Source organism: Asparagus officinalis, chromosome 1, assembly GCF_001876935.1.
Source record: "Asparagus officinalis chromosome 1, Aspof.V1, whole genome shotgun sequence".
Classification (NCBI taxonomy): domain Eukaryota; kingdom Viridiplantae; phylum Streptophyta; class Magnoliopsida; order Asparagales; family Asparagaceae; genus Asparagus; species Asparagus officinalis.
Window position 1 is genome coordinate 96,103,501 of NC_033794.1, and position 15,267 is coordinate 96,118,767.

At 35.2% G+C, this 15,267-nt stretch overlaps 1 protein-coding gene across 2 annotated transcripts in view; it reads left to right on the forward strand.

Moving 5' to 3' along the window:
- The window catches only part of LOC109828648 (diacylglycerol O-acyltransferase 1), a 25,237-nt gene continuing 11,051 nt past the window's right edge, over positions 1,082 to 15,267 (forward strand). The window contains exons 1-9 of one of the 2 annotated variants that reach the window (XM_020395603.1): positions 1,082 to 1,645; positions 5,626 to 5,706; positions 5,858 to 5,931; positions 6,024 to 6,099; positions 7,039 to 7,106; positions 10,359 to 10,482; positions 14,103 to 14,201; positions 14,764 to 14,865; positions 14,937 to 15,073. In XM_020395603.1, coding sequence (XP_020251192.1) covers positions 1,328 to 1,645; positions 5,626 to 5,706; positions 5,858 to 5,931; positions 6,024 to 6,099; positions 7,039 to 7,106; positions 10,359 to 10,482; positions 14,103 to 14,201; positions 14,764 to 14,865; positions 14,937 to 15,073 — 1,079 coding nt within the window. In that variant the 5' untranslated portion in view covers positions 1,082 to 1,327. The remainder of the gene's footprint in view (positions 1,646 to 5,625; positions 5,707 to 5,857; positions 5,932 to 6,023; positions 6,100 to 7,038; positions 7,107 to 10,358; positions 10,483 to 14,102; positions 14,202 to 14,763; positions 14,866 to 14,936; positions 15,074 to 15,267) is intronic. The other variant, XM_020395608.1, reaches the window with a different exon arrangement.

The following is a 15,267-nucleotide window of genomic DNA, read 5'->3' on the forward strand; positions in this document are numbered from 1 at the left end:
AATGTTATCATCATCAAGTAGAAGTTTAAAAACATGATCTTATTTCATGCTATAAATTATGTGGCAGCCCTGAACTATTACACAATGACTTATAGTGAAGACATAAATCTGTTTCTAAAGGAAAAAAGACATAAATTCAAACAAAATAATTAAATTATTTTACCAGTTTGTGCATCCAACGTAGTTATTGTTAAGGGTAATTGTTATTTGGGGCTAAATATCAGAAAATCTCCTTTTGAGGCAACTATTAGATAACTCAACATACTTTTCAAAATATTAGTGATTATCAAAAAAATCTCCCCTTAACTTTCATATTTTACCAGAAGACTCCCCTAAAAAATGTGAACCATAATTTTTAATAGAAAATATTCTCCCTGCATAAATTTACCCACCCATTGAAAATTCATGGTTAACACAGTTAGAGGGATTTTTGATAGAATATTAAAGTTCTGGGTTTCATGATACCTACACCTAATTTTTTTCCCCTTTGAAAGTTATGGTTTTTTACATTTAGCCTTAATTTGATTATATTAGCTAAAATGCAAAATATGCTAAAAATAAAGGAGTAGCTTATACGTTTGGATTGAAGAGCGTTCTAATAACGAGTTGTAACTGCATTGTGTTGTAAGTGCATTTCTTGCTCCAACTATTTCTAACTGAAGAAATTTTCAAAATCGCCCCAACAGAATTTTTTTAAAAGAAATCGACCCCATTCACTTTTAATTATAGAAATCGGTCTATTTTGAGTTAATTACGGTACTAATTAGTCGGGGTTGCCAACCCCGACTAATTAGCAGCCGTAAACCTTCCCCGCTCCTTGACCCCGCTTGTAATTAGGCTACTAATTAGTCGGGGTTGGCAACCCCGACTAATTAGTACCATAATTAACTCAAAGTGGGTCGATTTCTATAATAAAAAGTGAATGTAGTCTATTTCTTAAAAAAAATTCTGTTGAGGTGTTTTTGAAAATTTCTTCTTTCTAACTAGACAAACACCAACATGCATCATAAATTCATCATTCTAAAAGATACACAAAAACTATATATCATTTTTCATGTCATACTCTAATATAGCAGGGAGGAAAACGCAAAAAGACATTAGCGAAACGCCTCCACAGCCTCAACTAAGATCTCGAAATGGTTCTCTTGTAAATATCTACAACTCTCGGCCCAATCTCCCAGATCCCATCATCTTAACCATCAGGTATCTCCATATTCTTCCGTATGCATAAATACCCTCCTCCTGAGCCTTCAGCTTCTCCCCTTAAACAAAAAAGAACAACTAAAAAAAAAAAAAATACAAAACGAAGCCCCATTCTCAATCTGTAATGGCGATCTTCAGCGATCAAGAAACCCTAAATCTCTCCCCAAACCACCAGTCTTCTCTCCGACGGCGGATCCCCCCTGATTCTCCGGTCGCCGAGGTGCTGACGACGGACTCGGGCGACGATTCGAGCCCTGGGACGAGCTCCGATGCCGATAACAGAGATCGAGTCGAGATAAGCGACAAAGGAGAGAAGAAGAAGGAGAATCCCTCGGTGTTCAACGCCGCCGGCGATGGATTGAAGTTCGTTTACCGTGCGTCGACGCCGGCGCATCGGAGGATTAAGGAGAGCCCGCTGAGCTCCGATGCAATCTTCAAGCAGGTGAGATTTATTGTTCTTGATTCGAGTTTCTTGTGAAGTTTCTAAGTAAAGTTGGAATCTTTTTGTTGTGAAAATTGAACCTTGAAGGTTACTACTGTAAAGTTACATGATTGCTTTCCGTAGAAAGAAATCGTTTATTTTAAGAAGTTAGAAGAACATGGAATGGAATGTTTGACTGACCAAAATTAATAAATACATTATTGTACAAAAAGAAGTGAGGTAGCGTGCAGAAGGTGAGGCTAATTGTAGGTTTCTCACGGGGACTGTTTCCGTTGCGAGAATCAACTTTAGAAGAAGCTCTTAATGCGCAAACTAGTTTTCTACCCATTTGCATGGGAATTTGAGAGAGATGGTTGTGTGACTATAGGTTTGGAAAGAGAAAATCGAGGAGAGAGTGAAATGCCATATTTATGGGCAAAATTGAATTTTGATAGGATTTGCTTAGATTATGATGGATGACATAGGAAATTGAAATGAAAGGTTTAATAGTTGGAAGGTGGATACTACTTCCAAAAGATAGACTAAGCCAAATGTTGCTTGTCGTATTCCTGCAACCAATGTCAGCTTTTTTGGTATAGGGTAACACATTTGCTTTCCGAAGCCTGTTCTTATGCTATTGGAAGTTAATATAATCAAATTTTGCTGCCTGTGTCAGTGACATTTGTGGTCATATATTTAATTAACTGTGTCCCTTTATTATCTAAATTGCAGTACTCTCCCAATAGAAAAAAAAAGTAGACAATGTGTTAAGCATAATTAATTTGTCAGAGTGACGCAAACCCATAATTACGCATAAGCGCACATCCGTAAGAAGAAGACATTGTAATGTGGTTTAGCTGACCAAGTTCAGCCAACATCCACCGGGCACCATATGAGAAATACACTGTATGAAGAAGATTACATTAACTACAAGAGAGATCAATCATTTCACGGAATACCATCTCTCCTGTCGTATCTTTTTCAAAGTCCTAGTCAATTTTCTCCACCATGTTTGAGTAGTTATAGTTCTAATCAAGCCTTGGCATTATCTGTATGTAACCGGAAATAACTCAATAAGACATAACTCTGACACCGGCAATTGCAATTTATTTAGATATTGTTGTGCTCTTTCCATTTGTCCACAGTTATTTGTGCTTGCTCAAGGCATCAGTGCATGCTTTCTTTCGTGGTAGTTTGATTTTAGGTATTATTTTTTGTCTAGTGGTTAAAGATTTACTTAGGTTTCAGTTTCTTGTAACCACCAAATCTATTTTTCTCGGAATCCCCTAGAAACTTACCTTTCTTGTTATTTATTCTCCCTTTTTCTCCTCTTTGCCAATCAAACGGGATTTTTTAGTCGTTTTTTGGCCTTATGCTTATTTTTTCACATTTTCAGAAATATAACAACATTTCAATAATAATCAAACGCGTTTTTAAGTCATTAGTGCTTTTTCCCATCAAAATGTGGGAATTAAAGTATCATGTTATACTGAAAAGGCTTGTACAGAAAAACTAGCCAAAACTGCTCTAATATAGTGAAGGAAGTATTAAACGTAAAAGATGATACAATTTTCTTGGAAACAAATTTATTCTCCAATTTTCTACAGTGATTTATTAGTGGGTTCTGTTACCAAATTATATAAGGAGGATACAACAGTTGAAAAGTACGGCCAATTTCATGTGAGAGTGTTGAGGTCAAAGTCTTTTCTGCAGATTTCTCATTATAATATATGCTAGAATTTCTTGCAAACAAATTCCTTGACAAATATTCTAGAAATGATTTATCAGTACGTTCATTGATTGATGTATCCTTGATATGTCAATGGCATGTAGGACATTGATACGACTTAGAAGTAGAAGGAAAACTGAAAAGTAATGTGAGTGCTGATGTCAGCCCTGGGCCCACGGGTCCGTTGGCGCGTGCAACCTTTGGGACCCACCAAAAGCAACGTGATGTTGGCTTAAATCTACCGTCAAAATGCTAGCTCTAATTGTTCTTAGGTCTTGGACTTTTCTCTATTTAAACCACTAACAATTCTTCACACTAGTTCATATGGGACTAAAGTGAAGGTGACATAATGCTAACAGAGCAGTTCCCAGCCTGAAGTGTGGAACTAAGTACTATACGTGGCCATTGTTTTAAATATCCCCGACATGACCTGATATATCCCCCGATATATCCTTTTACAAGACTTGCCGCAACCGATATGGTCTTTAAATATCTTTTACCGCTTTTTGGCTATTTTGAGTGATAAATCCCCGATATGGCCGATATATTAGATCTTTAAATATCTTTTACCGCTTTTTGGCTATTTTGAGTGATAAATCCCCGATATGGCCGATATATTAGCCGATATGTGGACTGATAAATCCCCGATATGGCCGATATATTAGCCGATATGTGGACCAATATATCTTTTTATATAGCTTATTATAAAATAACATACCGTGTTTGGAATTTTTGGGCGAGATCAAGATTTCCCTATTATATCAAATGACATTTTGCCCTAAAAAAACAGATCGAATGTTGCAACGTTGCTTTACACTTTTGTTTATTTTAGAAGGTTGATTAGTGATCCTAAACATATATTATTTGCAACGTTGCTTTACACTTTTGTTTATTTTAGAAGGTTGATTAGTGATCCTAAACATATATTATTCATGTTTTGTATGCTTAAATTTCATTACATATGTTGAGATTATATTTTTAATGCATTATACTATGTATGCAAACATTCATTATGGCATTCTGATATTTACCACATATCCTTGTTATTTCCCCGATATCCGCAATTCGATATGAATTTTAGTCATCCGATATTTTCCCGATATCCGATATTTAAAACCTTGTACGTGGCTAAGTGCTACACCGTGTGATGCGGTGGGAGCCACCTTTAGAACCCGTAGGAGCCACCTCTGAAATCCATATCGTCTGGAAAGTGACATTAGGATGTGCCAATTGTCATGTCGTGATGACGAGGACGTCGTCTTTGTAAGGTGGGATGATTGTGACACACTCACTTTAGTCCCACATGGACTAGTGTGAAGAATTGTTAGTGGTTTTAAATAGAGAAAAGCCCAAGGCCTAAGAACAATTAGTGCTAGCATTTTGGCGGTGGATTTAAGTCAACATCGAGTTACTCTTGGTGGGTCTCACGGCTTGCACGCGCCAACGGGCCCGTGGGCCCGGGGCATGACAGCTGAGGCTAAGCCCTTTTTTATAGGTCTCATTTAATGCATGTTCAGTAACAATCACCATGTTGGCTGTTAATTGCAGACCCGTTAATTTGGTAGTATCACTAGAGGAGTTGGAGTTGTAGAGAATTTATGGAGGGTATGTGCAATGGCTAGGATGACAGAGATCTTCATGATGTCTAGTTTATATGGAGGGTATGTACAATTGCTAGAATGTCAAAATCGACATGCTAATCTATTTTACTTTTATGATAACAAGATAATAGTTTGTAGTTCAACTTTGTGGATTGGTTTATGAGTGCTTCCTGGTACTTGATCATATGCTTATGTCAGTGACATTAAAGAACTTGACATGTGTTAAAAGTATATTGAAAACTGAAAACCAAAGCCTAATTCCAACAAGAGCTTGAGGCTAAGTCCTGTTTTATATATCTCATGTAAGTGCATGTTCACGAACGATCACCATGTTTCCTGTTAACTAAAGCACCTTAAATTTGATTGGGGGCATATGCAAAGGAGAAGTTGGATTTTCGGAGAAGATATGGAGATTACATGCAATTGCTTGGAAGATTAAGAAATATTTATGCTACTCTACTTTACTTTATTGGAAGAAATCTAAGGACGTGAGCCGATATATACCTGAATAGAATGTGTGAAACCTTTAGTTGTCAAAACATGTTAGAAGAATACAAGAACGATGAATGTGCAACCATCTCTTTATTAGGCACATTTCTTTCTTTTATTGCTGTCACACAGTTGTTTACTAAAGGGATCTTTTCCTGTACTAATTTTAAAATTCATGGCAGAGTCATGCAGGTCTCTTCAACCTCTGTATAGTAGTGCTTATTGCGGTAAATAGCAGGCTCATCATTGAGAATCTAATGAAGGTTTGACTTTCCTCTCTTGTCTCACCGATATTGACTTTCTTCTAGTTGTAATATGTATAGCGTGATAGAAATATTTCTTAGGTAAATAGCAATCTCATATGGGCATTTCATTTATCTGTCGCTAAAGATATCCTTTTGTACTATGTTGCAGTATGGCTTGTTAATAAGAACTGGGTTTTGGTTCAGTTCAACATCATTGAGAGATTGGCCTCTATTTATGTGCTGGTAATTTTTTCTTCGTGTTTGATTTTGATTATCCATTCCATTAAATTCTATGCTCTCATTTCCTTCCCCATACCTAACACATCTGTCTACAGCCTCACTCTGCCTGTTTTTCCGCTTTGTGCATTTATTGTTGAGAAGCTGGCCTGGCGCAAATTAATCTCTGAATCTGTGAGTTCATGATCTATTTTCAAGCTTTCTACATCCCCTAATTACTAGCAATAAGTTAATCTAACTTTCAGAAGTGCAACTCATCAAGGTTTCTTTAAGCTATTTGGTGACTAGCGTTGTAATAATTAATGTAGGCAGCTAATAGTATGATCAAAATGCCAGGGACATCTAGTAGAGATGATCATATACCTGTTCTCATATGTGCTGTGTGCTTTATGACATTAGGTGATCATAGAAAACACTCATTAGGTCTAGATTTCTGGAGAGAAGAGGATGCATGGGTGTGTGCCTGTGACAGGAGAGGGAGGCCACGGGTTCAAGGCTTGATAAATTTGAAACAAAGAAAGGAATTTCCTCCTGTAAAGGAGGTGGTGAGCTTCCCCTTTAGCTTTTCTAACAAAAAACTAAAAATAAATTAAAATTAAAAAAAAAGAGAAAAAGGGGAAAAACATTTGTGAAAACAATGCTAGCAATCAGACAACAGGACCAAGAGCCCAGACCCAAGAAAACTGTCTGCTTGCTGATTTTTCTGTTCTTCAACCAAATGCATTAAAAAATAAGTTTTGATTTTTTTAATGGATTGTTTTTATATTCCATACCAGAGGTGGCATCAGATGCACACTTCCATCAGCAAAACTTGGGAGCCTATTTGATTCTTTAAGAGTTTCTACTTCTTTTGTTTTGTTTTGAATTAAAAGAATACTTATCAGGATCCTCTGAAATGCAACAGTTTCACTACAAGCTTGTGTCTCTTTAACAGTTGTTAATGAAGTGTGGTTTTGGAATGAACTGTTTATGCACCTATAACGCTCATATCTGTTAATATGTGCTTATATCACTTAGTCTTTCAATTATCAGTGATGAGTAACCTCGTTTGTTCATTAATAGTTGCTTAGTCCTTCATATTTACTTACAAATGTCCAATACCATTGTTTGCAGTTTGTCATCTCACTTCATGTAATCATTACAACAGCTGAAATCTTGTATCCAGTTTTTGTGATTCTCAGGTAATTCTCTTTTATTACACAGTTGACAGTTGATTATGCTAAAGCATCAGTTTCTTTTATTAGACGGCAGGTTCTACCCTGTGGCACTAAAGATTCTGATATTTAGTTAGCCACAGACCACCACATATTACTAACTGTTTATATGTTGTTTGGATTTAGAGATGTATGGTTCTAAAATGTAAAATTTTCAAGTAACATGAGAAAGCATTAATTGAAGCTTATATGTTTGCACAACCGTCACCCGGTCATGTGGAACCAAAAGACTTACTTTATTACAGTGAATATACAATTTTTGTCAGGCTGGATGATCATCTTTTCTTGTGACCAACTGGTATGAGCCCATATTACTGCATGAAGCAACAGCAGTAACAATGACATCGACAATCCTTTATCTTGAGCATTTTCCAGTACAGGACTAGTGCGCATGTGTTCTTTTCTCGTCAGGAATCATATAAACACCCTCAAAGTTGTTCAAATCATTAGACATGATGACATAGTGATGATATCTAGTCTAAAATCCTAGTTGCTGGAACTACAGTAGTGGTCATGTTGTTGCATACAAAGCTTCAAAACTTTATTCCTTTACTACTGAGTTAAACAATTATTCGTAAGTCATAACTATGAAAAGGAGCATATATAGTGAAAAACACAACATTTATTTTTATGCTCAACTGTACCCATATCCATATTCCAAGAAAGTTAAAAACATAATTCATGATCCTATCACTCACAATATTACACCTACTTTGTACAAGTTCAAATACATTACACGTTGATACAGTTACGACTTCCAGGGTAACTCAAGTCTATTCACAAAAAAATTACTTCATTCTTTATACATCTATACTACTTCAATTGAATACGCTAACGGTCAAATGTTGACGAGCAGTCAATGTCCTAGCTCTAACTTCCTCACTAATGTTCCAAGTCGTACAACAACAAGAAGATGAAGAAGAAAGCCTTTATCCTAAATGTTTAGGGTCGGCTACATGAATCCTATTTTTTCATTCCTTTCTATTATATTTATGGGTCATCTCCTCTGTTAAGTTAACCATTACCATATCCTTCTTAATTGCTCCCAACAAGTTCTTTTAGGTCTTTTACTAAAGTTTGCTCACAATTCATAATACTAGATAAAGTTACAAATTTAAGCTCTCATACAAAATCAATCTGTAAAGTGTTGACCTTAAAAGAGATGGAGGGGAGCGGTGTGAAACGGAAAAAGACATGTATGCTCACGTGGGAATATAATGTGAAAATATATTTTGAAACCGTTGGATGAACATAAACTTAATCGTGGCAATGGAAAACATAAATTAATTTAAAATTATATCACAGTATGGTTATGGACCGTTATGGTAATGTGTAAGAATAATTTGGAGGGAAGAATCTAGTTCTCAAACTTTACATTTAAGTAGTTAAGGAGCTGCATCTTGACCTTTTTTCCTTCTTTTAGTTTTCCCCTGTATACTTAATGAGCTTATAATGACTCAAATATGATTTTTTATGAATTCATATCAAATTAGACCTGAGTGTTCCTATCCAGAAAAAATCAAACCCTAACTCTGAAGACCAGAAGTAACTTCTTGGTGGTCAAACTGTGCCGATTTCTTATTTTGTCCTGTCTTCCTAGTATCAAACATCTTCTTCTCTGTCCCCTTTTCCTTTTCTCTATTTTCCAATTCCTTTACCTTCTTTTCGATAGATTTAATAGGCAATGAAATAGTGAGAAACAAAAACATAACAAGATGGAAAACAGCCGGTGTTCCTTTTTCTTTAAAGTTCATTTTTTTTCTTTTGCACAAAAGTTTATGTTTTCAATAGTGGCACTTAAGTTCTACTCAATTTTTTTTCTTTTGCACAGCCGGTGTTCATTTTCCTTTTTCTTTTGCACAAAAGTGTATGCTTATAATGACTCAAATATGATTTTTTATGAATTCATATCAAGTTAGAGCTGAGAGTTCCTATCCCGAGAAAATCAAACCCTAACTTTGAAGACCAGAAGTAACTTCTTGGTGGTCAAACTGTGTTGATTTCTTATGTCGGCATGTCTTTCCCTTATCAAACATCAACTTTCTGTCTCCTTTTCCTTTTCTCTCTTTTCCAATTCCTTTACCTTCTTTTTGATAGATTTAATAGGCAATGAAATAGTGAGAAACAAAAACATAACAAGATGGAAAACAGCCAGTGTTCCTTTTTTTAAGTTCATTTTTTTTCTTTTGCACAAAAGTGTATGTTTTCAATAGTGGCACTTAAGTACTACTTAATTTTGCTTATTGGTACCAAATGACTTTACAGCATTGAATTCACACTTACACCCGTAAATGTATTTTGTTTATTACCAAAGTATTAAAAAGGTTTTGAAGTAATAACCCTTTCCTTAGTTTCAATGAGAGGTACTGTCTCGAGTCCCATAGTTAATTTATCTAAAATTTAACTGTATTGATAATCAAACTAGTATGCAAAGTTCAAGTTATTACACCATTTCTCTCTCTGAAATTAACAAGCGGCATAGCCCTTTTACAGACTAGAGAAGATTGTAAGTCAATACATATATTGAATCTATCTAAGTTTAATCTAAAGTTTTCATCTGTAGAATGTCTGACTTACCATGCTTCAGGTGCATAACTGCATATAAATTATGATTTTGTTTGAAAGAATTCTCCACTTTGATAAACCACCACATTATGTCTGTTTTGTTGATTTGAAGCAATGCATATTTCTTTTTCACCGTATTGCAAAATTTGCACAAGGTTGATGCGATACTGGAAGTGAAGCTTTATTTGTTCATTAGCAGTTGGTCTCTATATTGACCAAATGATCTTTTCCCCTTGACCACAAATGGATCAGACCGTTGTGGTGACAAAGAGGTACTTTTGGTTGTCTCAATTGCTCTTTACATGACGACAGAGTCTCTTGAAGCACTTCTCTGCTTGGACTATCTTTCTTTACATAACTCTGTGCTTAGTTAAACTCTTTTCCTATTCATGGGTCATGGCATGATCAACTGAATAGCTACTGTTGTTGTTTTTCTTCTTGTTACCCTCAGCCTGTGAATTATAGAACATCGGACAGACATGCCTTTAGCTGCTTGCTATGCATACATAATCCTGGACTAGTTTTAGACATATGCAGCTTAATTGTTGAATAATGTATACTGGGGATACATTTCCCTTAATTACATTTCAATACTGTAAGTATACTTTGAATTTCATTTTTTTGTAACCAATATATATTTCTCACGTCTCACAGGTGTGATTCTGCGGTCCTATCTGGCCTCACCTTGATGCTTTTTGCCAGCATTGTTTGGTTAAAGCTTGTGTCATTTGCGCACACAAATTATGACTTGAGGACATTGCCAAACTCCATTGTTAAGGTACAGTTTTTCTGGATGTGGATCTACAACTTCAAGTCTTTTCATGTTGTGAATGATCTTCTTATGCCCTGATGATTTTTTTTTGCTGCAAATTGGCATAAGAAAGTTACTGAGTATGCATAACATGTGATTGGATGAATGTATTGTTCCACTCAGATGATTGATTTGAATTTGCAATTGGGTTATACATAATATTTCAACTGCTGTAAGAGTTATTTATAAAAAGGTAACTATTTTCCCTATTCGTTTGTTATGCGAGGAATAATGCTAGATATTAGGTGAGGGTTTATCATGTGAACCTTCTGGATTATCTTGTCCGTTGCCTCTTATTTGATTTGATACTGTTCAGTAGGTTAGAACATATTGTGTAGCATATCATAGTAGCAACTTGAAGGATCAGTCTTAAGGGACACGATTTTCATCCGCTTTTCTTTAAGTTCGAACTGACATAAATTTTAATGCAAACATTGGTCATAGGTGTATCACCGAAGTAATGATAAGAAAATGTACTAAGACACACACACACACACAAAGAAAAGAAAGAAAAGAAAAAATTACCAACTTCTGCAACAAAAAGGAACTCCCAAAATAACTACTAATCAGTATTTTTTGTAACTGACTTAATATGTTGTAGTCTTTTCAAACCTAAAACCCAATACCTCTGTTATCAGGACTGTTGGTAACCATTTCTCCTTGATCGGGGTTTGATCCAATATTTCATATTGTGATCGATGTGTCACACGGCATGTACTATTTTACATGTGGAACAGTGGAAGACAATGCATTTAACAAGGAATAATATATATTTACTTTGGATTTTTAAATTTACTGCCTTCTTCACTTTGGTGGTGTTATTAACTATGCTGGTAACTAGTGCTCCAAAAGATTATGCAGCAGCAATGTGGGATCATGGACAAATAGTCACTAGTATACAGTAATATCTCATAGTTCAAAATTTTGGTCGTCAGGACAATAGAAAAGAGTGAGTGGATACATAATTCTTGCATCTGATTTGTTTAGAATAATCTCTTATTTTGATAATTGACTGTGGCGGTGCAGGTGATTCTGGATGCCTTAGCAAGTAGGAAATTTGTCCTAAGGCTCTCACTGATATGTGCCATCTAGTTAAGGGATATTCTTTTGGAGGGCGCATTGCCGACATTTGGAACTGTCATGAACACTGCTTTTGGGAATTTCAGATGCACTGGAAAGCATAAGAAAATTCTTAAACAAAACTTATCACAACCCATTTGTGAAGTTTAAATTCAAACCTATGTTTCTTTGGTAGTTGGATCTCTTTGACATATCAATTTGATGAACATCAAATTAGATCAAATCCACCACCAAGCCTATTTTGCAGAACATTTATTTTGTTTTACTTCTAGACCACTTATCAATCTTATGAAGCAAATGTCAACTATTTCCATTATACATGATCAGCTTCTGCTTTGAGCAGGCTTGGCCGTAATAAATCTCCAAACCCTATAGTCTTGACTCTATATTTTTAGCACTCAGAACTGATATACTGTTGTACTAGGAGAATTCTGCTGTGACGAAATCTCAATTGTTATCTCATCGGCTCAAGTCTGATTACGGAGCCCAGTTTGAACGCTCTAGTCTGATTAGGGAGCTCAGTTTGAACACCTTGCATATAGTATATTTAGACCTGCACCAAACTCAATCATTGATGGTATTTCCTTTGTCGTCTAGTGATTTCAGTCCCATCAGGTTGAGTCTATTATTCATTATCTGGATATGAGTACCTGTTATGTCACATCCTTTAGCGGGATATAGTCTTCTGCTAAGTTGTGTTAAAGCCTGGATAAATACCTTTTTGTCCATGATTGGTGAAATTGAGCTCTCCCCCCATTGTAGAATATATCATACCCTTCATTTCATTACCAATCATCTCCTTCTAAAGCTTTGGAAAGTGATATCTAGCCTATGAGCAAAAATTGTATTTATATCTTTTGGAATGAAAATATTAAAGTTAAATAGGAGCAGAAAAAGACATAATGTTGTTTCTTTCATACTGCAGTTGCATTCAATCTATGTAAGCTATTTAGGTATCCAATGATTTCCTGATGATTTACGTAGAGATAATAAGATGAATAACCACTTCATACTATCTAATTAGGGGCTGTTTGTTTGCCTAAAAAAAGAGGGAAATCAAAGAAAAGGAAACCTATTTCTAAGAAAAATAGGTTTTGGGATTTTATGGTTGGCTAAAAAAAGAAGGAAATCAAAGAATGGGAGATGAGATGATGTTAGTTGTCACCTTATTATTGGATGATGTGAGTGATTTTTTAAGAAAGGTTTTTTTGAGGTTGTTTGGTTGGCGAAAAAAAATAAAGAAATAGATTATAAGAAACCTATTTCCTATAATAGGTTCTTTTCTTTTGTTTGGTTCATTCTTAAAAATAAGAAAATAGATGAGATGAGATGAGTTGTCATTATATTATTGGATGATGTGACCCACACTTAAGGAAATCGTTTTCCTAGGTTTTTTGGAGGAAATGGGTGGAAATGAAATGTTAATGAGATGAGATGAGTTGTCACCATCTTATTGGATGTGTTTGTTTGCCTAAAAAAAGAGGGAAATCAAAGAAAAGGAAACCTATTTCTAAGAAAAATAGGTTTTGGGATTTTATGGTTGGCTAAAAAAAGAAGGAAATCAAAGAATGGGAGATGAGATGATGTTAGTTGTCACCTTATTATTGGATGATGTGAGTGATTTTTTAAGAAAGGTTTTTTTGAGGTTGTTTGGTTGGCGAAAAAAAATAAAGAAATAGATTATAAGAAACCTATTTCCTATAATAGGTTCTTTTCTTTTGTTTGGTTCATTCTTAAAAATAAGAAAATAGATGAGATGAGATGAGTTGTCATTATATTATTGGATGATGTGACCCACACTTAAGGAAATCGTTTTCCTAGGTTTTTTGGAGGAAATGGGTGGAAATGAAATGTTAATGAGATGAGATGAGTTGTCACCATCTTATTGGATGATGTGAGTGATTTGAAATGATGAGATGAGATGAGTTGAGTGATGTTGTGGATGAGTTGTTGGATGAAAATAATATTTTATTGGATGAGTTGTTGAAATAATATTTTATTGGATGAGTTGGATGAAAATAATATTTTATTGGATGTTGTGGGTGAGTTTTAGTAATGGAAACGGATGAAATTACACTTTTTGAGATTTCCACATTTTCATTTCCTTTTCTTGGTTTTTAGGAAACCAACCAAACAGACCCTTAGCTCGTTACTATATGACAATACAAAAATTGGAACATGGCCCGAAGGTATACCACCTTGGTTTACATCTCATGGATGTTCAAACAACATGTACCCATTTTATTACTTGAAGTACCCAAGTTTTTGTAGTGCCCTTAGCATAACCCCAAATTTAGTAGTTTATGTTTGTGATTTGTGTTTCCTTAATTCTTCTTATTTACCTAAGTCAGAATATCCTTATCCTCATCTTATACACGATTCTTGCTAAATAATATGCATAAATTTATTAAGGTTCTCATCCTTCTTCCGTAGTACTGTAAACTGGATTCATGAAGCAAAGAACAAACAAATTCATTAGCTGCTAACTTTGATTACTCTTATTATAGGATGATGTTGCATCTGATTGTCCAAACCTTGATTCCTGTCAAGATGTGAGCTTCAAAAGCTTAGCATATTTCATTATGGCCCCAACTCTTTGCTACCAGGTACTCTTCTTATTGTAAACTGTTGCTTGGTTGATACCATTTGCTTTGATTTTGTGAAGTTGGAGATATCCCACTGAGTGCTTTAGGCAAAAATCTGGAATTGATAGTTGTATAACACCTTGTCCAGCTGTTTAATTTGACCACCTGTAACCCCTTTTCTTTCCATAGTTCAAAACTCAAACCTCTTCAGCATTGCTTTGGAGCTGTACAAGATAAAAAGGCTGGTATGTAGCATTAATAGTTCAACGTCGAAAAAGATACCCTGTCTAAGAGAATGCCTATAAAAATGCAAGTGCAGTACAATATAACCAACTTTGATCAGGTTAGAGAATGGAAAAATCCAATGTGTCTCGGCTATCATCATACATAAGTAGATAACCTGCCCCTTTGATACATAGAGTTATTTAAAACTGTGTTAAGGTTGCTAGAAGACATGGTTTCCAAGAAGAGGGGGTTTGTGAGTATTAAATTTCTGTACCTTTGTACCTATTTTTGGCACCACCAACGTCATTTTTCTTCAGAATGCATCCTGATATTTAGTAGTTCTTTATGTTCTATGTAGCCCAGCTATCCTCGTACAACATGCATAAGAAAAGGTTGGGTGATACGTCAACTTGTTAAGGCAATTATATTCACAGGAATTATGGGCTTCATCATCGAGCAGGTAACCAGTATACATATTTTCTTTGAAAAGCTCAGTAATGTTAATATGATTTAATTGGATTATGCTTGCAGTATATCAATCCAATTGTACAGAACTCTCAACACCCGCTGAAAGGCAATTTATTAAATGCTATTGAGAGAGTCTTGAAGCTATCAGTGCCTACTTTGTATGTGTGGCTTTGCATGTTCTATTGCTTTTTTCATCTGTGGTAAGTTACTCTCCCCTTTTCATCTGAAGGCAGTTTAATTCATATGGATTTATTGAATTTATATATTTTCTTTGCAAATAAATCGTAGTACTTTTTCAAGGGGAAAAACACAGAAAAAATTGCGCGTGGGACTTCTTTGAACTTGTTGAGGCCATGCTGCATCTTTTAGTACCTAAAAATTTTCTTTCTAACTA